We start from the raw sequence: 26,296 nt of genomic DNA on the forward strand, positions 1-26,296 counted from the left end.
TCCAAGTGTCACTGTCGTTACCCACATGGGCGTTGAAGTCCCCCAGGAGAACAACGGAGTCCCCGGTTGGTGCACTGTCTAGTACCCCTCCCAGGGACTCCAAGAAGGCCGGGTACTCTGCACTGCTGTTTGGCCCGTAGGCCGACACAACAGTGAGAGACCTGTCCCCGACCCGAAGGCGCAGGGACGCGACCCTCTCGTTCACCGGAGTGAACCCCAACACGCAGTGGCTGAGCTGTGGGGCAATGAGCAAGCCCACACCAGCTCGCCGCCGCTCCCCGCGGGCAACGCCAGAGAAATGGAGAGTCCAACCCCTCTCAAGAAGATGGGTTCCAGAGCCCAAGCTGTGCGTGGAGGTGAGGCCGACTATATCTAGCCGGTAACGCTCAACCTCCCGCACAAGCTCAGGCTCCTTCCCCCCCAGCGAGGTGACATTCCATGTCCCCAGAGCTAGTCTCCATGTCCGGAGATCCGGTCGTCGAGGTCCCCGCCTTCGACTGCTACCCGGATCTCTCCGCACCCGCCCCTCATGGCTCCTCCCGCAGGTGGTGGGTCCACGGGAGGACTTAAGTAAAATATCACATGAAAAAAAATCAGCTTGAGTATTTTTTTGCTGCAGTATCTGTACTTTAACAAAACTGTGAGTACTTCTTCCACCACTGGCTATATATCACCAGGAATACATCACCCGGCCCTACACTGCCTAATCTGTGTAATAGTGCTGAGGTTAGAGCTCAAACCGCGACAGAAGCCGGAGTGAGTGTTGTGTAGTTACAGACAGCAGACAGACATACAGTTCCTCTGGGAGCTTTTTTTATGACCATTGGACAAATTCACTTAAAACAACAGCATCGATGAGCAGCTCAGTCTCACACTTATTGATGAAGTCATTACAGAACAGCCGCCAATCACTGTTTAGTCGAGACAAACCAAAAAATCGATCTGCAGCCGGGGTCGTTAAAAAGCTGAAAAACCAGAAATGAAAAACACTTCTGTACAGTTTATGAAGGGGCATTTTCACTCACAAAATCTGTTTCGAGTTGTCAAAGTTTAGTGGACAGTGATGAGTGAAGCTATTTTTGAATGTTTGCTATTATAAATGCACTAAGTTAAAAACATCATGTCTAAAATGTGTACGGTCTAAAGCAAAGATTAAATAAAACTAAACAAACACCAAACCAAAGCCTTGATCAAACCGGGATCAAACCAGGATCAAACCGGGATCAAACCGGGATCATACCCACAACAACCCAAGTCTAAACCAAGGATTAAACAAAACTAAACCAAGAGTACACCAAACCAAAACTTTGATCAAACAGGACCAAAACCAGGGACCAAATCCAGGGACCAAGTTGTGAACTTGTTCCAGCTTTTATTTATTGAACAATAAGTCGATATAGTAATAATCGTGACAGGCCTAGTTTAATGTTTTTTACTTACCTTAGAGCAGGGATGCTCAGACTTTTTCAGTATGTGAGCTACTTTTAAAATGATGGTGTCTGAAAGATCTACCACCTAATACAAAAATATTTGTAAATGTATTATGAATTCTTACATGTACAGTGCATTTTGATGTACCTTGCACAACGTCATGAGATAATACAGCACAACACAATTGAACTTCTTACATGTTCATAATGACTTGAATGATGATTACTGCTCTGATGACTTGCACTGAACAGAATCAGTGAGGGATGCATAGTTCGGGCAGTAGCTTCTGACAGCCAGCCCGGAGTAAAATTGCATTTTTTGTTTGAAAGCGATAACAGAGCAAATCATGTTGATCACGGTTTTGTCTTTTTTTATAGCCATAAAAATCATGTTAAACGAAGTATCAGAATTTACTGCATTTTTTCACACAACTACTTCTATTTTACACATCCATCCGTATTTTTTCTTTTACGCATCGAATAAATGACTGGGAAAATCCCCGCAGCGCCCGCGCTCTCATTCGTCACCTTCGAGGGACAACAGAGGCAGATTACCGTAATGGTGGTAAAATATTTAGATAGCCCCATGTCTCCGCTTTGAGACGCCGTTTGAATTTACATGAGAGCACGACTGGTTGTGGAGTTACGCTGCTGGAAAGTCCGCAACCCGCTCCATCAGCGACGATAGGATCCGATGCTATAGGGTTAAACTAACTCGCGTTTGTTTATGCGTGTGCAGCGCCCATGATGTGACCTAGGGTCAGGTGTAATCTGACTGTTGTCCTGTATATTAGTCATGTGACTGGATGGATGACGGGACGTGATCTACCCAAAATGCCTTCGCGATCGACTGGTAGATCGCGATCGACTGGTAGATCGCGATCGACTGGTAGATCGCGATCGACTGGTAGATCGCGATCGACGTAATGAACACCCCTGCCTTAGAGCAATGGATGAAATCTAACGTGTGCTAACTCTGGCGTATTTATGTTGAAAATGTTGTCCTAATTGAAGAATCTCTAAATCTTTAATCTACAATCTAAAATAAGTAGTTGAGCCTTTGCATTAGTATCAAAATATTAACATTTTTGTTTCATAACATTTACCAATAAGTGACAGATTTCAATACGTTTAGTGTAGTGTAGGGTTAGTTGTCATATTTGTTTTTTATTTAGGTTTGGCTCTGATTTAGTTCTCCGTTAGTCCTAAAGTCCTTGAACAGGTCCTCATGTGATCCCAGTTCTGTCCCCAGTATTATTAACCCCTATTGATTTGTTTTAATTTCTTTGTCCTTCGTGTTGAATTGAGCTAAAATAACTCAGATCAAATAAGCATGCTTCAGTGAAATGACCTCCGGGACCTCCAGGACCTTAGGGACTGAGGCTAGCCCAGGGAAGGTATTTAGGGACGGAGTTAAAGTTCACGGCTCCCCTGGGACCTCCAGCAGAGCTCCACCTCTGCTACACACTTACCAATAACATCAACAGCAATTACATCAATTAGTTTAACTGATTCAGCAATATGTGATAATGGGGCAAATGGCCATGGAAATACCACGCTTGGTCCTGGCTTGGTCTTGGTTTAGTCCTGGTTTCATTAAGGTTTTGGCTTGGTCTATTCTTGGTTTAGTTTTGTTTAATCCTTGGTTTAGAACCTGTGCAGTCCGGGTTTGGTCCTGGTTTGATCCTGGTTTGATCAAGGCTTTGGTTTGGTCGACTCTGCTCTTGGTTTTGTTTTGTTTAATCCTTAGTTTATGTCCTGGTTTGGTGCTGGTGTTTGGCCCTTGTTTGGCTCTTGTTTGGCGCTGGTTTGGTTTAGTCCTGGTGTAGTCCCGGTGTAGTCCCGGTGTAGTCCCGGTTTAGTACTGGCTTGATCAAGGATTTGGTTTGGTCTTTTTTTGGTTTGGTTTAATCCTTGGTTTAGTTCCTGTGTAGACCTGGTTTAGTCCTGGTACAGTTTGTATTTCGATTACTTGCAATAGATTCAGGTGCCATTTTGCCAATTAACAAATCACAAATGCTGCAGTTCTTTTGTTGATATAATATTCTTTGCTAACAACTAAATATATTGCATGAATCTACTGTTATTTACACCTCTGCAGTGTTCTCAAAGGCATTCTTCATGTTGGTGTTGGGTGATTAACTAAACCAAATTTAAGAAAAAATAAATTGTTTGTATTACATTTTCAGTTAGATATGCAAATATATATGTTTTAATAGTTCTGTAATAATGGTTGGAGCAATTCTTTCTGGTAAAGTAATATTTCACAAAAACTAGGGTTGTCAAAAGTATCAAAAATCAGAGACTAATCGATTCTAAAACTAGTATTGAAACTGGATACTCATTTGAGCGCTTATCGATACTAAAAAAAAGTCCCATTCACAGGACAGAAATGAACCTTTCCTGAATATCTTATCTCAGAAAAAGTAAAAGATAGACTAGTATACACCCATGGACCACTATGGAACCTTCCTGGGCACTGAGGGATTACACAGATATAAGACCACATGGGAACAGAAAAGAAAGTGCTACCATGAAAATCGCATTCTGTTGTCTAAAAAGAGCGTTTTTTATTATCGTGTTAAGAGAATCTGTATTGATTATCGAGTCTATTCCTTGGTATCGAAATCGAGTTTGAAATGTTCGCGTCGTGACTAATTTGGCAGTGATCTGATGCTGGTTTTGGAGGTCCCTGTTTGCCCCCTGGTTTGTCTCCTGACCCCTCCTCAAGTTGTCATTTTAACCCTTTGTTTTCAACATTCTTCACATTTCTGCCCTTTCACTCCTTAATGACTTTCTCTACTGTCAGTGTTTGTTATCGTTGTTGTTCCGTCTCTGCCTTTTGACTAATGTTTTGGTGGAAAAATGGGTCAAAGACTACATGTTGTTAGTTGGGCTTTTTTGTTGTTAGTTGGGATTTTTTCTTACAAATACTGAGAATAGATTTATGTTTTAATAACAGGATTCAGTTCAGTGTTCACTTTTTAAATGTGTCCAGAAGAAATGACTAAAAGACTAAAATATGAACTGCCGGTCGTTACAAGAATCACATTGCAGAACGTGTTAATACAGGGTTGGCAGTTTTTATACAGAAGGTGTTGTTATGGCACTTCAGACACTTTGCAAATTGCTAATTGTGTTTGTTCAACTTGCCATTTCAATTGGATTGTGATTAATCTTGCAAGCCTAACTGCGTTTCTGTAAAGGATGTGCTACAGTGAGCATCAGTTTGGCTAATCTAAATATATCTCCAGTGCAGGAAGCATCTAATTTGCCTGGATCCAGAACACACACTTCTTCAATACTTCACTGGTGACTCTCCCTGTTTTCACATTCATACACCAGTTTACAGATACACTGGGGCCGAGGTGGGTTAAGTGTCTTGCCCAAGGACACAACAACGGTATTCATCTGAGGGAGCTGGAATTGCTAATCTGTGGGTTAGTGGATCTGACCGCTCTACCAAAGAGTTTTATGCCAAAAGTGGAATTTGAACCGCCAACCTTCAGATCGGGGGACAAACGTTCTACCAACTGAGCTACTGTCGTCCCAAGCAAAACATTAGCATTAGCATTTTTTTCCGTACTGTTAGCATCTCCACAATGTCAAAGTAAATATTGACAGTATCGGACCGTGTGTTTATTCCCTTTTATATAGATATCAGTGAGCGCGGTGACAGATGATGCACTTACGCAGTTACTTTAAAAACTATTTGTCAGACTCGCTATTTTTAAACTTTATTATAACCTAATTTATCAGCTGTGCAAACCAGTAGTGACCCAGTTTGAGTTTTGTGCCTGGAGTCGGCAGGTAACTTCCAAGAAACTCTCTTGTTTTTGATGCCAACGACGAGGACATTGGGAGGCACCATGGATCTGAACGTGTCTGAGATTCCATTAGCTGTTTTTCACGTTTTCTTCTTCTGTAACGGTCTCTCTTTTGAGACATTGGGGCCCTCTGCAAACTCCAGATCTGGGTGGTCCCTCCTGAACTCCCCCTTTGGCCCCCTATTGCCTCCTAAAAGCACCTCTGATGTGGAAATGGCTCGTTTTCAGATCAAATGTGGTTTATGGTGATGTCTCCATCTTAAAGTGCATATGAGAGGTTTTCGTGTTTTTCTAATTATTACATGGTTTGGTGGGATAGTACCTGGTAAATGTTTATCATAGTTTAGTGTCGGTTAAAGGGCCCATTTTACGCTGTTTTCTCGTCTATGCTATAATGTTGTTTCCTCATCACAAACATACCTTCAACAGAAACAAAAGAATCAATTGTTTTGTTTTTTTATTTCTACCATTTTTATTTGTATATTTTTGTTTGCTCAAATTATGAATGTTTTCAAATTAAACCCTCAGCTTTTTCAGCAGGTCTCAAACAATAATAATAAAAAAAATACTTATGCTTTTCAGTCCAGTTCAAAAATGTAGTGGAGAAGAAAGTAAAGATACCTGCTGTCAAATGTAGTGAAGTAAAAGTAAAAAGTACCCACTGTAAAATGTATTTAAGTAAGGCAAGGCAAGTTTATTTGTATAGCACAATTCATACACAAAGTAATTGAAATTGCTTGACAGAATAAGAAATACATTAAAATCACAATACAATAGATCAAAACATACATGTGTGGAGAATAAAATCCTTTCATATGCACAGTTAAACAGAACCGTTTTGAGTCTGGATTTAAACATTGTCAAAGTAGAGGCCTGTCTCACATCTTCAGGAAGACTGTTACAGTTTTTAACTGCATAAAACTGAAACACTGATTCCCCATGTTTAGTCCTGGTTTAGTCCTGGTTTAGTCCTGGTTTAGTCCTGGTTTAGTCCTGGTTTAGTCCTGGTTTAGTCCTGGTTTAGTCCTGGTTTAGTCCTGGTTTAGTCCTGGTTTAGCCCTGGTTTAGCTGGTTTAGTCCTGGTTTAGTCTTGGTTTAGTCCTGGTTTAGTCCTGGTTCTGGGCACCAGCAGGAGGCCAGTTCCTGAAGTCCTCAGAGTGTGAGATGGTTCATATGGCACTAACATGTCAGACATGTACTTTGGTTCTAGGAGACACTTGTTCACAAGCAGAGCTGCTTTAAAGTCTGTTCTCTGAGCCACAGGATCCAGTGCAGAGACCTGAGCTCAAGACTTACTGTATGTGCTCATATTTCCATACATTCTAGTCAGGATCCGTCTAACCTACTGGAGACAAACGCATAGATTAGTCTCTCCAAGTCTGGTTTTGATGTTTACCTTTTTTGCAATGTATTCAGACGGTAAAAAGCTGCAGATATTATTGATGTGAAGTGGTTGTTAAAGTTCAGTCTGAGTCCATTATTACCTCTCGATTTCCAGCTTGATTTGAGGTTTCAGAGAGAGAGACTGGGGGTGACTGCTGACGTTTTCTCTTTGCTTCTGTGGGCCAAAGACTATGACTTCAGTCTTGTCTGAGTTTAGCTGGAGAAAGCTGGAGAAAGCTTGGATGCAACTGATCTGTTGCATCCAACAGATCAGTGTGTATCCACACACTGATCTGTTGGATGCTTTTACTACTTGTACTTCATTTTTTTGTACCACTGACACTCAGATTACCCATTTATATTGCTCTGTATTTGTTTTTGTGAAAGGTAGGGCATCCAGCATAAAATGTGTTTATGAATAATAAATGCATCCTTCCAAAGAACTTAATTTCCTTTCATGTGAATTTTCTTTGAATGTGTAATCTCAATTGGATTAAAAGTATAAACCTATGGCAATGATTCATTTAAAGTCAACATTTTTGAATCAAAGTGACCTCTATATATTTGCGTTTGACCCAGAATATGCACTTCTTCAGTACTTTAACAATATGTGAGTCTGGTCACTGGTGAATCTTCCCATTTTCAAATGGGTGTGATTGACAGGTGGATTAGCCAGTCAGGGACAAGCATGGTCCATCTGTATCAAAAAATCAAAAATGCAACTGAAAAACATGGTGGGTTTCTGCTGAATCAGTGAGCGAAGCACTGATTCTGAAAGATCACGTTTGACCGGGTTGAAACGCAACAGAGGGAGTGTGGCCCAGACTTGTATTAATTTGTATAAAAAATAGAGATATCATTCTAGATATACCAGGCGCTCTATATGGGGTTGCACTGTTGCCTAATTATAACATGGGCTAATCAAATTTGGGTATCACATAATGCAGTTTATATAGTGACCTCAACTTTGTAATGATCTTGTAATTAGCCCCTATCACCAATGTTTTCTGCATTCTGTGACCTCCAAAATGTCCATCAGTCTTTATTGGAAGCTTAGTTAAATTAGGTGCCAAAAAATCAATTCTCTTATTTATTGACGGTTTCCTGTTGATCAGATGTGGCCCCTCACACCCATTACCTCAGACATTTGCATTAGAAAAGATCCTTCCTCCTCCCCCATTTGCACTGGAGCAAAACACAAAATCATCCCAGTCTTTTCCGGATTCTTCTACATCGCATGGGCCCCATTTCCATGAATGGGCTCATGTCATAGCAACTTAAATTGAGGTGTAGGTCTATGGTAGAATTTGCACTGAGCCTGTCAAAATGGAGTAAATGGTTAATATCTCGGTAATTACTGGGTCTATCTGCCTGAAACAAAAACTGGCCTAAAGTTTGGATCCAATTTAAAGCTAATTAAGCTGTATTTATCAGTATGTAACTTTCTGGGGGTGACACGTCATCTGCATGATTCCATGAAAATGGAAAGTTAAAACCACTTTGGCAAGTTTCATGACATAACATTCTGTGGAATATTATAGCAAAAGGAAAAATATTTCCATGGAGACGAGCAGCGGGAGCCTGGTTTAGTCCAGGTTTAAATTTGATTTGATACAGGATTCTTCTAAACTTGCACATGGTTTGGTCCTGCTTTGGTCCCACTTTGGCCCTGGTTTAGTCCTGGTTTTAGTCCTGGTATTGACATTTTAAAGTAAAGGTGAGACTGTAATCTGTACTGTTGCATTTTTCCTCATCTTTTGGATTGGACTTTGATTTCACTTTCTTGTGTCGTCAGTGTTGGATCGTGGCAGATGGCGATGCTTCCTGGTTCCACATGCTGCAATGAACTCTGGGGGATTGAGTCTCTAGGGACCTCCCAGTGTGATGGAGAAGATCAGATCAGGCTTTTGATTATTCATTTGTTTATTTTAGGAACACCTCCCTCTCTTCTGTAGCCCACTTGCTGTATACAGTGTAGAATAACGAGAGGGTTTCAGGTACCACAGTTATTAAATCTTGTCTTTAAATAGTCAAATCATGACACATATGTTTAAATTCACCTTTAAGGGAGATCTATGCTCCCCCTTAAAGGTGAATTTAAACACAGATGGGTCATGAACATGATTTAAACCTAAAATGGTTTAAACCTAACATGATTCTGTCTGATCTGAATCATCACTATCTAAACCCCAGCACCTGCAGCCAATCATGAGTCAGTGCTAGTGCAGCCTCTGCAGCTCAGTGAATGAATTCTGGAGGTTCTGAGTTTTCACATGAGGCCTATTCATATACTGAGAATGAGACAAACTCATATGCGTCTCTGTCTGTGTCCTCTGGCAACACTTGTAGAGTTATGATTGTAGTTAAAATGATAAGAATAAGGGTTACGTACATGTTTACTCTTAAGATATGATTTTTATTTTTTTGTATTTTTTTTTAGGTATTGTCAAAACTGTTGCGTTTTAATTGGCACAAATTTCAAGGCTGTTTTTTTTTCCTGTTCTTCCTCAAATATTCCTTATTATTTAGTCACATGACCGTGGCAGATGGCTGTGTTTCCTGCTTCCACACGCTGCAATGAACTCTGGAGGATTGAGTCCCTGGGGAGCGGACGGCGTGTGTTCAGAAATGGCCGGGATAGGGAGGCACGCGCACTGCTCTCTATGTGGCTTTTGTCCTGGCTGTTTGCTGTAATGAGCCCCTAGACCCCATGGGAAATGAAGTCTTTATTATTATGAGGCATTAGGCGCAGACAGCTGGGCGTTTGTTTTTTACGACGACGCGTCCAGATTCCTTATCAGCAACGCCATCAACAACCCATCCATCTTGTTTTGGACGCGGTGTGTTTACTTTAACACTGGAGACAGGGTAATATCGCAAGGTCTTCGAACTGGTTTTAGTTTGGGATGTCACAGTATATTTTTTTGTGTTGATATTATTGTGAGAAGAAACATCACAATTTCACTTGATTTCTGAAACCATGACCAAACCTGAGTTAAATTAATAATTTGCTCACATTCAAAAAAAATTATGTGTTTTAGTTTTAGAATTAAAATTTTACTTGGGCTTTGTCTGAATGTCTCCCCCAACCCTTAACACCTCATTCACTACATAGTCTCATACACACAGCTCACGACTTGCAGCTTATCTGACTCTGAGTCTGCGTCAAAAAAGTCTTAGAAATCAAGTTTTATTTTTAGCCTGTCATAAATAATGATCAGATTGAACTGGCACAAGAGGTTACGTCAAGCTGGATCTCATGTAAACGGACTAGATATAAAAAAAAACAAATTGTCTGATGAAAACTCTCGCTCTTAACAGTCCAAGCTAAGATAAGTAGCTAACTCTAGCAACTTCACACATGACAGTTTATTTAAGAGTCTTTTATTCATATTCAGTGTCGACAGTGAGTTGTGTTCAGTTAAAGACCTGTCTCTGTCTGCTGCAGTTTTTCTGACTATCACAATGCATCGTGGTCTATATTGACCTGTCTTTTTCACCAACTGGACATTCAGACAGCACTAAAAATGGCCTAATGACCCCTAAATAGCACCACCTGTAGAGAATAGTGTGAACATTCAGACACAGACATTGATTTTATTTCACAATTTTCACTTCCCTTTTTTGTAACTTTATAGTTGGAGATGTTTTCTCTTTGCCTGGAATGTAACGCAGTATTGGCATATATCTGACTTATTTATCTCCATTGAGACACACAGGTGACACCATCAGGCCAAGTTACAGGTCAGATCTGTGGAGAGATTATTTTAAATGCAAGGATTTTGTAGTAAAAAATAACTGTGAATAAATGCTAGATAGGTTTCATACCATACTGTGAAACTTGCCCAACAAAGTAGTGAGATCTCCATGGAGACAAGCAAGTGGTAGATGCTCCAACTGAAAAGTGACATGATGTGCCTTTTAAAGCTTTTTTGGTGTCATCTTAAACTCAATGTATAAATAATTAATAATGCAATAGTGTGTTTTTACAGGGCCCATATTACAGTTTTCAGATGTATGTTATAATGTCATGAAACAACAAGGAGCAGTGTTAATGTTATTTTTTTTATTTATAGGTCCAGTCCCATTTTTTTTTTTTCATTTTTGCAAGGTAGAAACTGACTCTCTTCTTGTGTTTTCTGTTTCAGAGCCTCCCGTCATTCAACAGCTGAAGCGAACAGTTAAATACTTCAAAGACTACAGGCAGGTGAGTTTCGAGTGATCGTCACTGAAGTGAATATATTAGAAAAGTTGGTTGTGCTTCTACCCAGTGTTGGGCCATATTTACAGAATGTGTCTTTATATGTGTTATTTATGGACACATTTTTATATAGCACTTTTCCACCTTCAAGGCTCAAAACGCTTTACATCAAGGAACTACTCACCCATTCACACGCATGCATTCACCAGTGTACACAGATACGGTTTAAGTATCAGACAAACAACCTCCATTTTTATTTATTTTTAATTAGAAAACAAGGTATAAAGTGGTGCAGATTTTGCTCAAACTCAGTGGGGAAAGCTTGGGCCGGGTTGTCTAGCGAAAATGAGGCTCTGAATGTAACTCAGGTCCCTGTCTCTCCTCTTCTCCTCCTCTTCTCCTCTCCTCTTTTCGTCCTTCTCTTCCTTTCCTCTTCTCATCCTTTCCTCCTCCTCCTCCTCCTCCTCCTCTTTTCTCCTTCCCTTCTCCTTTCCTCTCCTCCTTCTCCCCTTCTCCTCCTTTACTCCTCTCCTTCTCTTCTCCTCCCCTCGTTCTCTCCTCCTCTTCTCTTCTCCTCCCCTCGTTCTCTCCTCCTCCTCCTCCTCTTTTCTCCTCCCCGTCTCCTCCTTTCTCCTTCCCTTCTCCTTTCCTCTCCTCCTTCTCCCCTTCTCCTCCTTTCCTCCTCTCCTCCTCCTCCTCCTCTCTTCTTTTCTCCTTCCCTTCTCCTCCTCTTTTCTCCTTCCCTTCTCCTTTCCTCCCCTCCTTCTCCCCTTCTCCTCCTCCCCTCGTTCTCTCCTCCTCTTCTCTTCTCCTCCCCTCGTTCTCTCCTCCTCCTCCTCCTCTTTTCTCCTCCCCGTCTCCTCCTTTCTCCTTCCCTTCTCCTTTCCTCTCCTCCTTCTCCCCTTCTCCTCCTTTCCTCCTCTCCTCCTCCTCCTCCTCTCTTCTTTTCTCCTTCCCTTCTCCTCCTCTTTTCTCCTTCCCTTCTCCTTTCCTCCCCTCCTTCTCCCCTTCTCCTCCTTTCCTCCTCTCCTCCTCCTCTTCTTTTCTCCTTCGCTTCTCCTCCTTTCTTCTCCTCCTCTTTTCTCCCTCCCTTCTCCTCCTTGTCCTCTTCTCCTCCTTGTCCTCTTCTCCTCCTCTCCTCAGATGATCATTGAGCCGACGAGCCCGAAGCTTCTTCCCGACCCGTTAAAGGAGCCGTACTACCAGCCTCCATACACTCTGGTGCTGGAGCTCACAGACGTGCTGCTGCATCCGGAGTGGTCGGTGGGTATAAAAAAAATACAATAAAATATACAGAAAAATGTCAAACAATACTTTTGAAACTACACTGTGCCACTGATGCAGTGACTCTAAAGCAGGATTATCCCAATAAACCCCTTTGCATCTGTATATTGTTTAAAAACTCTGCAATCATAGTCTGTATAAAGAAGTGGACTAAGTGTGAGTGACGTCACATATCATAGCAACCAGAGAGCCAATCCGGAGCGAGGCTGTTGAACATAATGCCTTCTCGCCCGTACTGTTGGTTTAGCAGGGAGTGGGCGCTTAGCAACCCTGTCAATCAAACCTGTTGCTAAGGCTCGCAAGGATTTTGTAGTGATAAAAATGCAGAGAAGTGAATAAACGCTGTGAATTTTTTTCCAACAAAGCAATGAGAGCTCCATGGAGACAAGCAAGTGGCACATGCTCCAACAGAAAAGTTACATAGTGCACCTTTTTTGTCATCTTAAACTAATTTTACTTATTATTATTTATACAATACTTTTCTATTATTTTCTGATCTTTGCCACAATGTTGTTTCCTCATCACAAAAATGCCTGAAGTTGTTTTGTTTCATTTACACATGTTTAACACACAAACCCTGCACAACAGAAAACACCCTGTTCCTGTATTACAATATGACATCACAAAGCGCTCCACTGTGTTTTTAAAGTCTATACACAAGCCAAGGAATTTTCAATCTCTACTGAACTGAAGGTAAGAGGTAGCTGTTAACTTGAAAATACAACTTCATGACATCATAAAGTGGAGTACAAAGTGTTTTGAGCGTTAAGGACACAGACAGACTGTTAATAAAATGTTAGTCAAACATGTGTGACTTAAATAAAACACATCTTCAGGTACATTTCTGAGAGGCAACAACATTATAACATGACTTACAGCTCACAAGAGTCAATTTTGTGTAATAAAAGACCTTTTAATATCCATCATTGCCACTTCCAAAGAACTTTGAACCATTAGCCTGCACCTGTCGCTAATATTATCACCATTATCCATCTGTCTTTGCTATGTTTTGTATTCTTTTAAAAGCTACTTAGCGCTTACACATTAGAAAGGTAATTTATCCAAAGCTTGACAAAGACTCAAAGGAACGACGCTATAGAGGAGAACAGAGGCTCCTGACAGGTGTGTGGTGTGGGGGGGGCGTGTCCTCCACCTGTTGCGCTTTGCCTGACAGGTGCAGCCGTAACATGAGCCTCAACCGCAAAAAAAACTCACAAAAAACAAGAACAGTTCCACATCTTTTACAATACAGTTCTTCTCTCAAACAGAAAACACTCTATTCCACCTTTTTGATGTCACGTGGTAATACAGGAAGTGCTCCACTGTGTTTTTGAACTCCACACACCTTCACTAGAATCATTTGGATGATTTTAGCCCTGGAATTTCCAATCTCTGCTGATTTAAAGGTAAGAGGAAGGTGTTAACTTGAAAACTACCACTTCGTGACATCACAAGGTGGAACAGAGCATTTTGAGCTTTGGATCAATAAGACAGGATTGCTTAAACATGTGAGAATGAAACAAAACACAAGTCTAGGTGTGTTTTTGAGGAGGTAACAATGTTCAAAGCTTACAAGAGTAAATTTTGTGTAATATAGAACCTTTTAAAATGAACTACGTGTGTTTTTCATGTTTTTAAGACTCTGATGCACTGAACCCAGCCCTCTTTCCTCAGCTCGCGACAGGTTGGAGGTTTAAGAAACGGCCGGGCATCGAGTATCTGTTCCAGCAACTCGCACCACTTTACGAGATCGTCATTTTCACCGCAGAGACAGGAATGGTGAGGGCATTTCAAACATATACTCTATACAAATATAAATAAGTGTCTCTGATTCTCAACCTTTTCACCTCAAGATATTTAGATTTCAAAGAACCTGAGCTTGTTATCCTAGACTAAACCAAATCTAAAACTAAAATTTAAAATCTATTATGGGACAAAACCAGGAGAGAAACTGGTCTATATCAGAATAAAAAGGACTAAATGTAGCCTAAAACTAGACTAGGGACTCGGACCGGGGACTCGGACCGGGGACTCGGACCGGGGACTCGGACCGGGGACTCGGACCGGGGACTCGGACCGGGGACTCGGACCGGGGACTCGGACCGGGGATTCTATAGACTTCTAAATGTTGTGTTTTTTTTCTTTCCTCAGACGGCGTATCCTTTGATTGACAGCATAGACCCTCAAGGCTTCATCATGTACCGCCTTTTCAGAGACGCCACGCGCTACATGGACGGTCACCATGTCAAGGTACGGCACCACTCGTGTCTACCTGAATACACGCTAACGCATCAACATCAAATACTATTCATTTCATTCATTTTTGATTTTTCATTTAGTCAAAACCAGCACTAAACAAGGTCTAAACAGAGACTTAAATAGAACAAAGTAAGATCTAAACCAGGTCTAAATGTCATCTAGAGCGGGGGGACTGGAGCAAGAACTGAGCCGAGAAAGAACCAAGGCCTAGACTAGAATTAAGAAAGCTTTTTATTATCTAAACGGGGACGTGGACTGGGGACCACCTAGCATAACCTTGCATAACACCAACGAGTTACCTTGAAATTTCAAAATACAGAACCATCCCTTTTAATCCTTTCTAATCACTTCTTGCCAGACCTTAAATGGCAGAGTGGGCACCCTGCTGGCCTGCCTTCTGCTTCATTGATTGGCCGCCCTCATTACTAAGTCCCGCCCCTTTCCCCTTCCCTCCCGTCAATCACTTCACTGTTCAGTTTGTATTTGGGGGGGGTCTTAACCTACTTCCCATTTTCAAGACACAAGCCAAGACCAGACAGAGCATATGTTCGGTGAGAGTAGCACAGCCTCCATATGTGCAGAGAAAGTTAGCTAACATGCTATCAGGATAAAATAAAGTGGGATTTTAATTAACAAGAGCTGTGTGCTTTTTCAGCCTGCTTTAATACCTACTTGATACGAATTCAAATAAGCAAGAGAAATTATATAAACTCAAATTAATTCTCCCACTGATTTGAAATGAAAAACTCAAACAGAACTAGTTCATTTTAAACAGTTTGCAGTGGTCCAAACCTGTTCCTCACTCTCCAAGTAAATCCTTAGCATCATAATTATTCACTGTTATGAGTTTATAAGCACTTTCAGAGGCTAGATTTGCCACAGCGGTAATGCTATCAAACATTAGCATGCTAACAGCACACCTCCTGATTCTCAGAGGATAAATTGCTTTATAATTGGATAGACCTAACACAGCGGTCTCATTTCTACCCTGCTTAAATAATTTATCTGTGCTGGGTTAAAAGCAGGTTTTGCTCAAATATATGTAAAGCCACTTTGAACAGCTAAATCTGGACTGAACCGGGACGGAACCAGGATGGAACCGGGACTGAACCACGACTGAACCAGAACTAGACTAGAACTGAACCAGGACTGAACCAGAACTCAAACCAGGACTCAAACCCTTGCCTATTCAAAGCCTAAAGCTACAGATGAATACTCCCTGTATTTTGAATTCTTCCTCTGATAAAATCATTTCACATTCACGGTGATCACTCTTGGACTTGTGTTCTGACAGCAGGGTCTGTGCCGTACCCTTTAAACACAGAGGTTAATCCCACTGTTGTCTTTGCTCTGTGGAGGAAACTTAAGACGTCTGATCCGGTCCAAATGCGGGCCACCCCACAGACTGAGGCGGACCGGGTCACATGGGTCAGAGGGAATGTGGGCTGTGGGATGGGGGGTCAATGAACCGAAGTTTAAAAATTGAATAAACTATTTGAACCAGTTATGTGCATACGACAAGTTTTCACATTTTCTAATTAGTGCTTTGTTTGGTGGGATTAAATATTTATATCTGTTTTTGGTGGAGAATAGTTGGAAAATGTTGAAAAAACTCACTACAAATACAAATGTTTTTTATAAGTTATTTTAAAATCCTCAAAGTCGCCACCCTTTGCCTCTTTGTCGAAAAATATTGAGTTGTTTTACTTTCTTTACTACAAAATTCCATGTATTTTACTTCATATGTTTGATGTGTTTGTGTATCTAAAATGTAGAAGAAATGTAAAAAAAAAACAAAAAAAAAACTCAAAGCTAAGGGTGGCTACTTTGGGGTTGTTTGGACTAATCCCAGGACTAATCCCAGGACTAAACCTAGAACTAAACCTAGAACTAAACCTAGGACTAAACCTAGGGCTAAACCTAGGGCTAAACCTAGGGCTAAACCTAGGACTAAACCTAGGACTAAACCTAGGACTAAACCTAGGACTAAACCTAGGACTAAACCTAGGACTAAACCTAGGACTAAACCCACGACTAAACCCACGACTAAACCCACGACTAAACCCACGACTAAACCCACGACTAAACCCACGACTAAACCCACGACTAAACCCACGACTAAACTTTGTGTGTGCAGGATGTTTCGTGCCTAAACCGTGACACCAGCCGAGTGATCGTGGTGGACTGTAAACGCGAGGCCTTCAGTCTGCAGCCTTTTAACGGGATGGCTCTGAAGAAATGGGACGGAAACTCAGACGATCGAACACTGTACGACCTCGCCAACTTCCTCAAAAGTAAGACGCGCTAGATAGGAGGACTTATAACTGTAATAGAAGTAGTGGTAGTACATTAGGGGAGTTGTAGTTTTAGCTCGGAGTGGAGGCCATAGATGTAGTAGCAGTAACAGTAGTAGAAGTGCCAGTAGTAGTGCTAGTTATAGTGGTAATAGCAGCTGTAGTAGTTGCTGCGTTAGTTGTAGTTGTAGTAACAGTTGTAGCAGTAGAAGTAGCATTACCCTCTTACACTATAGTAGCCATATTAAGTGAGTGATAGTATTACCCTGTTATAGGTACTGTTTTGTATTTCTAGCCATAGCTCTTGGTAGAATGAAGGCTGTAGTAGTAGCAGTAGCAGTAGCAGTAGTACTAGCAGCAGAAGTTTGTTTGTCTTAGCTTTACCCATCGTCAGTGTTGAGGGTGTTGTAGTAGTAGTATTGCACTTTTATACCAAAAGTTTTTTGTTAATAGCCATAGCTCTGAGTGGAGGATGTAATAGTATTAGTAGTAGTATTCCCCTGTTATTAACTTACTGAGCGCAGTGGAGGATTTAATTGCTTTATAGTAGTAGTTCTGTAGTAGTAGTGGCAACAGTAGTAACAGCAGAAGTTTGTTTATCTTAGCTTTAGTCATTGGTCAGTGTGGAGGATGTAGAAGTAGTAGTATCTGTAGGAGTAGTAGTATCTGTAGGAGTAGTAGTATCTGTATTAGCTGTAGTAGTAGTATTAGTAGCTTGTTTATTTTTGCTTTAGCCATAGTGTGGAGGATGTAGTAGTTGTGCTGTAGTACTCCAGTACTCCAGTAATAGTTTCTGGTAGTATTACCTTGTTAATAGTACACGGTTGTGTTTTCAGCCATAGCTCTGAGTGGAGTGGACGACGTGAGGTCGGTGCTGGAGAACTACGCTCTGGAGGAGGACCCCATCGACGCCTTTAAACGACGACAAGCTCAACTAGCTCAGGTTTGAACCACAGCTTACATAGTGTAGTTCTGCTCCTTCTATGAGCTAATCTTTCTGGCTAGGTACTCCCAAACATGATCTGGAGAAGGATGGCACGCCAGGAAAACCGGATAAATGGCCTGGTCCTTTTTAAACCAATTTTTTCAAATGCATGTAAACCCGGGAACTGCCACTGAGGAATCCCAAAGATCCTAATGATCCCAATCGCTCAAGTAAATATAGATGATGATAATATTGAAACTTATGTCACTGATGTAAAAATCCAAGAGCAGATTTAAACTACAAAAAACTTTTCTAAATCCACAATATTGTTAATAATGTTGTTGATTTGATTGATTTTTAAATGAGATGTTGCTTATCCATGGAACTCTGCTCCAAATTGGCCCCTATAACTGCTCTAGCCTCGATGAGCTTCATTTGACTGGAGCCGTATGCTGTGGTGGATGTCACACTCCCTCAGTCCACTTCTTTGGTCTATAAACACTAGAGACAGTTTCTAGAGGCACCGTTTGAAGGACTGGTCACATTTCCCTATAGGGACATGAAATCTACTAATCTAAAATGCTTTGAACAGAGCTTACTTCAGTTAGTTACTGAAATAGTTGCGTAAACGGAAAAAGTAGCCAACTCCAGAAGTGCCGCTTTTGTGTAGATTGCCTTATTTTTTTATTTTGGCCCCAGGCTAGATTCCGCTTATCAGTTTCTAAACTTTCCTTATTAAATGGGCACCACATGGAGGGGGGGCAGGTTTATGGAGCCAAAATTATAATATAAAAACGCATTCACTTATTATGGAGTTGAACACACCTGAGTTAGTTTAAGGCTGGGTTCATACTTTGTTCCCGATTTGGTCTTGGTCTAATCCAAGTTTAGTTCCGGGTTTTGTCTCGTTGATTGAAAGTTGGTAATATGGGCCTTGCTAACTTCAATTTTAAACCTGGTTTAAAGGTCCGATATTACGCTGTATTCTGACCTATGTTATGATGTTGTTTCCTTGTCAAAAACAGACCTGGAGTTGTGTTTTGTTTCATTCACACATGTTTAACACATAAATCCCTCTCAAACAGAAAAAACACTGTCCCACGTTGTGATGTCATGTGGTCATACAGGAAGTGCTCCGCTGTATTTTTAAACTCCATACACCTTCACTAGAATCATTTGGATATTTTCAGTCCTGGAGATGCCACACTCTACTAAACAAAAGGTAAAAGGAGCTGTTAAATTGAAAACTACCACTACGTGACATCACAAGTTGGAATAGAGCATTTTGAGCTTTGGAGATGTAGACAGACTAATAATAAAGTGTTACTCAAACATGAATGAAACAAAACACAACTCCAGGTATGTTTTTGATGAAGTAACAACATTATAACATGGCTTAACACAAGAATTACTTTTGTGTAATATAGAACCTTTAAATAGCCTTCCCTCTTTTCAATTTCAACTGAAATGACCCATGATAATTGATCATTTATATTGTTGTATACTTCCAGGAGGAGGAGCAGCGTCTCTCAGAACTCTCTCAGCAGAAAAAGCAGGGTCTTTCTCTGGGCTCCATCACGTCTCGGTTTTGGCGTTCAAAACAAGAATGATCCCGCCCACTTCCTACTCATCCACCAATCAGGAAATAGCGTCCGGGTAGAGCAGCAGCCGCGCCGGCCAATCACTGAAAAGAGCCAAAAAAGAGATGAAGACTGACTGCTCAATGGACCAATCAGAGCCTTGAGGCAAGGGTCACACGAAAGCAAGACCCTCCCATTTTGGTCGCCCCGAAGCTGCTGATTGGATGAAAAGAACAGTGTTTTGTACTGAAATAACGAAATGACGGCGGTAGCGTTTGAACTGGAAAAACAAAAACTGAAAAACGCTGCGCTTCGTTCAAAAGACTATATTAAATATGGAGTGTGTGTGGAATATTATTGCCATCTGGTTCATTTAATAAATGGTTGTGTGAAGGCGTCCAACCAAAATGCTTCTAATCTGTTCTGGTGTTTCTGATGCCACATTATGGTCCTAATATCAAGTGTCTTAGTGGTTTAAACTTCTGCCTCACAACAAGAAGGTTACAAGTTCAATACCAAGACCAAACAAGGCAGTTCTGAGTGAAATGTCCCTGTTCTCCCTGTGTCTGCGTAGGCCTCCTCCTGGTGCTCAGTTTTACTGGAATATTCTATGGTAAGGCATTTTCTCTGTCTGGCATCTATTAAATGTTTAAGTGCTACAAAAAACGCTAGAAAAACAAGCATTCGTACTTACCACAGATCTGACGTGTAACTTGGTGGTATTCATTTCCACAGAGACAATCAATACCACATAGTGGAACATTTCTGGTAAAACAATAACTTCTCCATGGAGACAAGCAAGATATTAATCTGGGATCGATTTGATCACAGTTCAGTTAAACAGGTGAGACTCAACAAAGGCCTGGTGTCAAATGCACAGATTGTAGCTTTAGTAGAGCTGTGTTAATCGACTGCATTATTACGTGAAAGATGAAAGCCCCAATCAGCTAGAAATCTAATGTTCCATAAGGACCCTACCTCTGTCAAATAAAGTAGCAACTATTATAAAGAGTAATCGTATATGTTCTATCCCAGGGGTGTCCAAACTATGGCCGGGGGCCAAATACGGCCTCCATTCGACTTTTGTTTTCCTATAGAATTGATCCAAATGATCATAGGTTGTACTTTTTATTGTCAATTTAAGTAATGCCATCTCTGTAACAGCACTATAGCACCACATTACAGTGTGACCTGCCAAACCTTCAGTGTGACATTTGTCTGTTCAGTCCAGAATGATCTTGTGTTTTGTAAACAGAAAAATATCCATCTGTTTATTTCACGTGTGAAACAAAGAACTTCATTGGTCACACATCATTTTGAATAAAATGACTTTTCTCTCATCTCAGAGAAACAGTTTAGTGCTTTGCTTATTCTGTTTCCTGTCCCTTTTTTCCTGTAGGAGAAACACTGGAACATGAGCACATATGGGGACTTCTGTGTGCGGTTTTAAAACTGCAAAACACAAAAGTTACATGTTATTGTTCACATTCAAACCTTTTGTGGAGGACAGACTTCATTTAAGGCCAACACACTGGTTTACCTCAAATGTGTGGAGTGTCAGGTTACAAATACAGGAGGTGATGTGTGTCATGCAGTACAGCCTCTGTAAGGAATTGTGCCAAACTGTCGAGCTTCATGGAGTCACTTTTATTTATTCTTTATTTGTCAAAGACCATGTACAAACTCATTAATCTCATGCAAGAAAATTATTTCTACCAGATGTAGCTACTTTCCATCTGCAGTCCCTGGGCAGGTGAATACACATTAAAAATACACATTTTATTACAATTACATCACAAGACTAACTTCCAGCTAACAGCTCCCCAAGACTCGCTGAAACTGCAGGAGGCAAGAGCTGCTTTAAAGTCTATTCTCTGAGCCACAGGAGCCAGTGCAGAGACATGAGCACAGGACTTATGTGTTTGTACTTTCTAGTCAGGACCCAAGCAGCAGTGTTCTGAATGTACTGCAGCTGTGTTAAGGCTCGTTTGGAGAGGCCAGTGAGCAGGCCGTTACGGTAGTCTAATCTACTGGAGACAAAGGCATGGATAAGTCTCTCCAAGTCTGGTTTTGACAGTTTACCTTTGCAATACCATTGTTGCAATGTTTTTGGATTGTAAAAAGCAGCAGATGTTACTGATTTGATGTGGCTGTTAAAGTTCAAGTCTGAGTCCATTATTACTTGTAGATTTCTAGCCTGATTTGAAGGTTTTAGAGAGAGAGAGACTGGAGGTGACTGCTGACACTTTCTCCATGTTTCTGTGGCCAAAGACTATGATTTCAGTCTTGTCTGAGTTTATCTGGAGAAAGTTGTTTTGCATTAGCCAATTGTGCTTGTTTTACATTGAACGGGATAAACCGGAGGATGGTAGAGTAGTCAGTTTGGTGTTCACCCACTAACGGGAGGGTGCTTTTTTACAGCTTAGAGGGGCAGGGTTTTAGTTGTGGTTATGTCAGTATAGAAATGTTTGCACTTTCAAATAAAACAAGACTAAATGAAGCTCTGGATTTGAAGGTTTAAATACCCCATAGAAACACGCCAACACGGCCCACATTATAGAGGTGGGTTTAATTATGAAGTTCTATTGAGATTTACAAAGCATTTAAACCTCAGCAGTACTCACTTTATTGGCAGTTCACAGATGTCTATAAATGTCTATGAGGTTCAACCGTAACATTTTTTCTGTTTAATGACGTTGTATTTAAACTGAGACACGTTCAATGAATAATGTTTACACAGTGGTTGTTACAAGGCTTAATTACTCTAGTAGAAGTATAACACAGTGGTACAAGGAATTACGCAGGTTAGAGTTAAAAAAAATAAGGGTTTGGGAAAAGTACTACTCAAGAAAGAGAAGAATAACTGTCAGGACGTAACATTTGATTTATGATTTGAAGTTAATGTGATTTGAAGGACTAAACGAAAAATGAAATAATCGATACCTGCTGAAATTAGTATCTCATTTTTGATACTGTTTACAACTCTTTTTAAATTATTCATATTTTTTATTGCATTTTAACATTTTACAGCCCTCCCTTGTCCCTGTCACCCAGATGGGCACCGGGTAAGCACAGGAACAGAAAAAAGTACACACATACGTCTCTATATATGCATACATATACATATATACTTCCACACATAAAAAATAAAGTAAAACACATAAAATAATAATAAAAGCCGAAGCTAAGTATGGTAATAATAAGCAATAATATGGGCACAGAAGCTGAACAAAAAAACAAAACACAAACCACAGAGAATATGCAATAAAAAAATAAATTAAACAAAATAATTACTGTTTACAACTCTAACTGACATATATACTACTATTGAAAACAAATAATGGTAGATGAAGTACTCAATTTTCTTAAGTAAAAGTACAGACACAAAGGTAAAAAGTTACTCAAGTAAAATTAAAAATGGATCACATGAACAAATCTACTAAAGTAAAAGTATTAAAGTACCCGTTTAAAAATGTACTTTAAGAGTAAAAAGTAAAAGTATTTCAGTGATATTGATTAAAAACGATACATATTTTGGTCACAGTTACAATATGAATCAACGTCTTAATTTTTCTTATGAATTTTATGTGTTTTTTTTTGTTTTGCTCAAAGCTGAAGCCAGAACTCAAACTTTAGTCAGGATGTTACACGAACATGGTAAAAATTAACCCCTCAAATCATACGAAAAGTACTTTTTACTTTTCAGTCTTGCTCAAAAACATAATGGAGTAGAAAGTACAGATACTGCTCTCAAATGTAGTGAAGTAAAAGTAAAAGGTATCCGCCGTAAAATGTACTAAAGTAAAGTGCAGGTACCTAAAAATTCTACTACAGTACTTTACTACATGTACTTTGTTACCTTCCACCACTGAAAACAAGCATAACATCACCAAAAGTAAACATATTTTCCAATCAAGCCCTACAAACAGACTCCAATGTGTCCAAATCCAAAGTCCAAATCTGTTTAATAAATAGATAGAAATTCCTTTTGCCATTTATTATCTCAGTGTTCTCCCCGATCAGTGTCGCAGAGTCTCGATCTGGGGGAAGGCCCATTGTGTCCACAGATTAGCAGATTAACAAACAAACGCAGCGGCGGCGGAGGCTAAACTAATCCTCTTTTTCAACGGTTTGGTGGCTCGTGTGTGAGCAGATAGCACTTATCTCTTTGACACAAACACTTTCACACAAACTCAAGATTTAGAGAGTGGAGCAAACAAGGGACGCACTCTGTAAGGCTCGGTTTGAGTCATTTCATTTAGTGTGTTTAAGGTCTGGGCTGTACCCCTTTTATTTTGGAAAAACCTGGTATTGGTTTAGTCCTGGGTCAGGCCTGATTGAATCATGTTTTAGTTCTGGTTTCAAGTTTGTTCTTGCTTTACTGGTTTAGTTCTGATTTAATCCTGGTTTAGTCCTGGTCCAGTCCTGGTGTAGTCCTGGTTTCCAGTTTGTTCCTGGTTTAGTCCTGGTTTAGTTCTTCTCCAGCCCTGGTTAGTGTTGGTTTCATCCTGGTTTCGTCTTGGTTTTATCCTGATTTAGGCCTGGTTCAGTTCTGGTTTAGTTCTGGTTTAGACCTTGTTTAGTCCGGGTTTATTCCTGGTTTAGTCCTGGTTTAGTCCTGGTGTAGTCCTGGTTTATTCCTGATTTAGACCTGGTTTCAACCTGGTTTATTCCTGGTGTAGTCCAGGTTTATTCTTGATTTAGTCGTGGTTTACTCCTGGTTTAGACCTGGTTTAGTCCTGGTATAGTCCTGGTTTTGTCCTGGTTTTGTCCTGGTTTTGTCCTGGAATAGTCCTGGTTTAGTCCTGGTATAGTCCTGGTTTAGTCCTGGTTTAGTCCTGGTTTAGTCCTGGTTTAGTCCTGGTTTAGTCCTGGTTTAGTCCTGGTATAGTCCTGATTTAGTCCTGGTATAGTCCTGGTTTAGTCCTGGTCTAGTCCTGGTTTCAACCTGGTTTAGTCCTGGTGTAGTCCAGGTGTAGTCCTGGTTTAGACCTGGTTTAGTCCTGGTTTAGTCCTGGTATGGTCCTGGTTTCAACCTGGTTTAGTCCTGGTGTAGCCCAGGTTTATTCCTAATTTAGTCCTGGTTTAGTCCTGGTTTAGTCCTGGTTTAGTCCTGGTTTAGTCCTGGTTTAGTCCTGGTTTAGTCCTGGTTTACTCCTGGTTTAGACCTGGTTTACTCCTGGTTTAGTCCTGGTATAGTCCTGGTATAGTCCTGGTTTAGTCCTGGTTTAGTCCTGGTTGAGTTCTTCTCCAGGAGCCCTTGTTCCATTTGTTTGCTGAATAGATGATCCTTTTCACTCTCTGTGGTTTGTTTGTCCTTTTGGTGAAGACTTAAAACCAAAGAAGAATCGGCTCTTTAAACTTCAGAGTCCCTTTGGAGGACTCCCAGCTCCTTTTGGCAAACTACTAAACCAGAGGCGGACCTGGGACTACAAATACCAATCTTAAAATGACGTAGAAACCAGACATTTGTTTGTTTTGAATATTTTTACTTTATTTTTAAGAGATTGTAATATTTTTTGGATTATTTCATGTAAGTGTTTTTGTATTTATTAAACGTAATCTTAACAAATGGCCCGCACCTCCTATGGACCTGCACATCAGACTAACCAGCACCAGAGTTTAGCCCTGGGTTGGACCTGGGTTAGTCCTGGTTTAGTCCTGTCCTCCTCTAGAGACATAGTGAGCGAAATCCAGTTGTTCTCCAGCCTTTATATTTTACCACTATTCTTCGGACAAGGTGAAAACTTCTACAATAGTGGGCGTGTACCAGTGGCGGTGAAAATGGGGGTTGATCGGCAAAAATGGCGTCTTGAAAATAAGCATTTACAGATTGGTCAAACCTGCTCAAACCACTCCAAAAACAACTTCAGAGGTTAAATGAGAAATAACTATGATTTGAAGCTCTGAAAAGTCCATTTTGCAGAATAAGTCTGATTTTAAAATATCTTGCTCAAAGTACAATATTGTAAAAGTATAAATATATTGTTCAAAGGCTGGAGTCCTTTGAACAGTATATCTTTAAACTAAACTGCAGGATTAAGTTGCCATGGAGACGAGACATTTCATTTTAAAGCCATGTGTTTGAAATAGTCACAGCTTTAGTGGTTTGTTTATTGATTGAAATGAGGAATTCGAGCAGATCCTGATCACTCCTGCTGCCTCACTCTTTTCCCAGAGTGCAACGTTCTGGTGTAGAGCGGCTGCAGAGGTGTGAGGCTGACAAGCATGTGTTTATGAGTGCACAGCTGCTAATGCTAACATTAAAACCAGCTTTAGCACCGGGGGCTAACACATGGCACATGTTAAAGACAAAGGCTAGCACACGGCACATGCTAAAGACGGAGGCTAAAACACGGCACATGCTAAAGACAGAGGTTAACATGCGGCACATGCTAAAGACAGAGGCTAGCACACGGCACATGCTAAAGACAGAGGCCAACACAAGGCGCATGCTAAAGACAGAGGCCAACACACGGCGCATGCTAAAGACAGAGGCCAACATGCGGCGCATGCTAAAGATGGAGGCTAACACATGGCACATGCTAAAGCCAGAGCTCTGACCCAGCCTCAGGAGTCAACACAACTCAGTATAAACGATTGCAAAAGTTCTTAACATTGATTTTATTTTATTTCGTGCTTCCCAATAAAATTAAAATAAATACATAATTTTGAATTTGCCGAAGAGTAGGAAGCTGGGTGTAGTGTCTTGCCAAGGGACACAGAAATAGCATGCACTGGTCCATTAGATTATGCAGGCTACATTATAGGCAGGTTCCTTCAGGGTGGAATCAGACATTTTCTCTGTTTTCTCTATAGATTACATGGAGTGTTATTTCCGGCCTCCATCTCAGTAGTAAATTAAAAACATTTCCACATTGAAACTGTAGCGTCTTTAGTTTAACCCGATGAGAACCGGCTTCGCACCTGCAAACGTCGCTCTGCCGTGGTGCTGTGTGCGCATGTGTGGCACAGGTGTCGCTGTTCACACCTCGGTCCTCGCGCCTGTTGTTCGCACCGCAGACAACGAGCGCGCGGCTGGCGTTCACACCTGCCCGCGCGCACAGCTCTGTTCCCACGGCCCCACCTCCCTCCTCCTCGCGCCTCTCGCTC

At 40.9% G+C, this 26,296-nt stretch overlaps 1 protein-coding gene across 1 annotated transcript in view; it reads left to right on the plus strand.

The window, feature by feature from the left end:
• timm50 (translocase of inner mitochondrial membrane 50 homolog (S. cerevisiae)) overlaps positions 1 to 20,552 on the plus strand; it is a 48,216-nt gene extending 27,664 nt beyond the window's left edge. The window contains exons 5-11 of the mRNA XM_033976687.2: positions 10,789 to 10,847; positions 11,985 to 12,104; positions 13,800 to 13,904; positions 14,277 to 14,375; positions 16,522 to 16,678; positions 17,515 to 17,621; positions 19,115 to 20,552. Of these exons, the coding sequence (XP_033832578.1) occupies positions 10,789 to 10,847; positions 11,985 to 12,104; positions 13,800 to 13,904; positions 14,277 to 14,375; positions 16,522 to 16,678; positions 17,515 to 17,621; positions 19,115 to 19,213 (746 nt within the window). The 3' untranslated portion in view covers positions 19,214 to 20,552. The remainder of the gene's footprint in view (positions 1 to 10,788; positions 10,848 to 11,984; positions 12,105 to 13,799; positions 13,905 to 14,276; positions 14,376 to 16,521; positions 16,679 to 17,514; positions 17,622 to 19,114) is intronic.
• Positions 20,553 to 26,296: the final 5,744 nt, after the last annotated feature.

Source organism: Periophthalmus magnuspinnatus, chromosome 13, assembly GCF_009829125.3.
Source record: "Periophthalmus magnuspinnatus isolate fPerMag1 chromosome 13, fPerMag1.2.pri, whole genome shotgun sequence".
Taxonomy (NCBI): domain Eukaryota; kingdom Metazoa; phylum Chordata; class Actinopteri; order Gobiiformes; family Gobiidae; genus Periophthalmus; species Periophthalmus magnuspinnatus.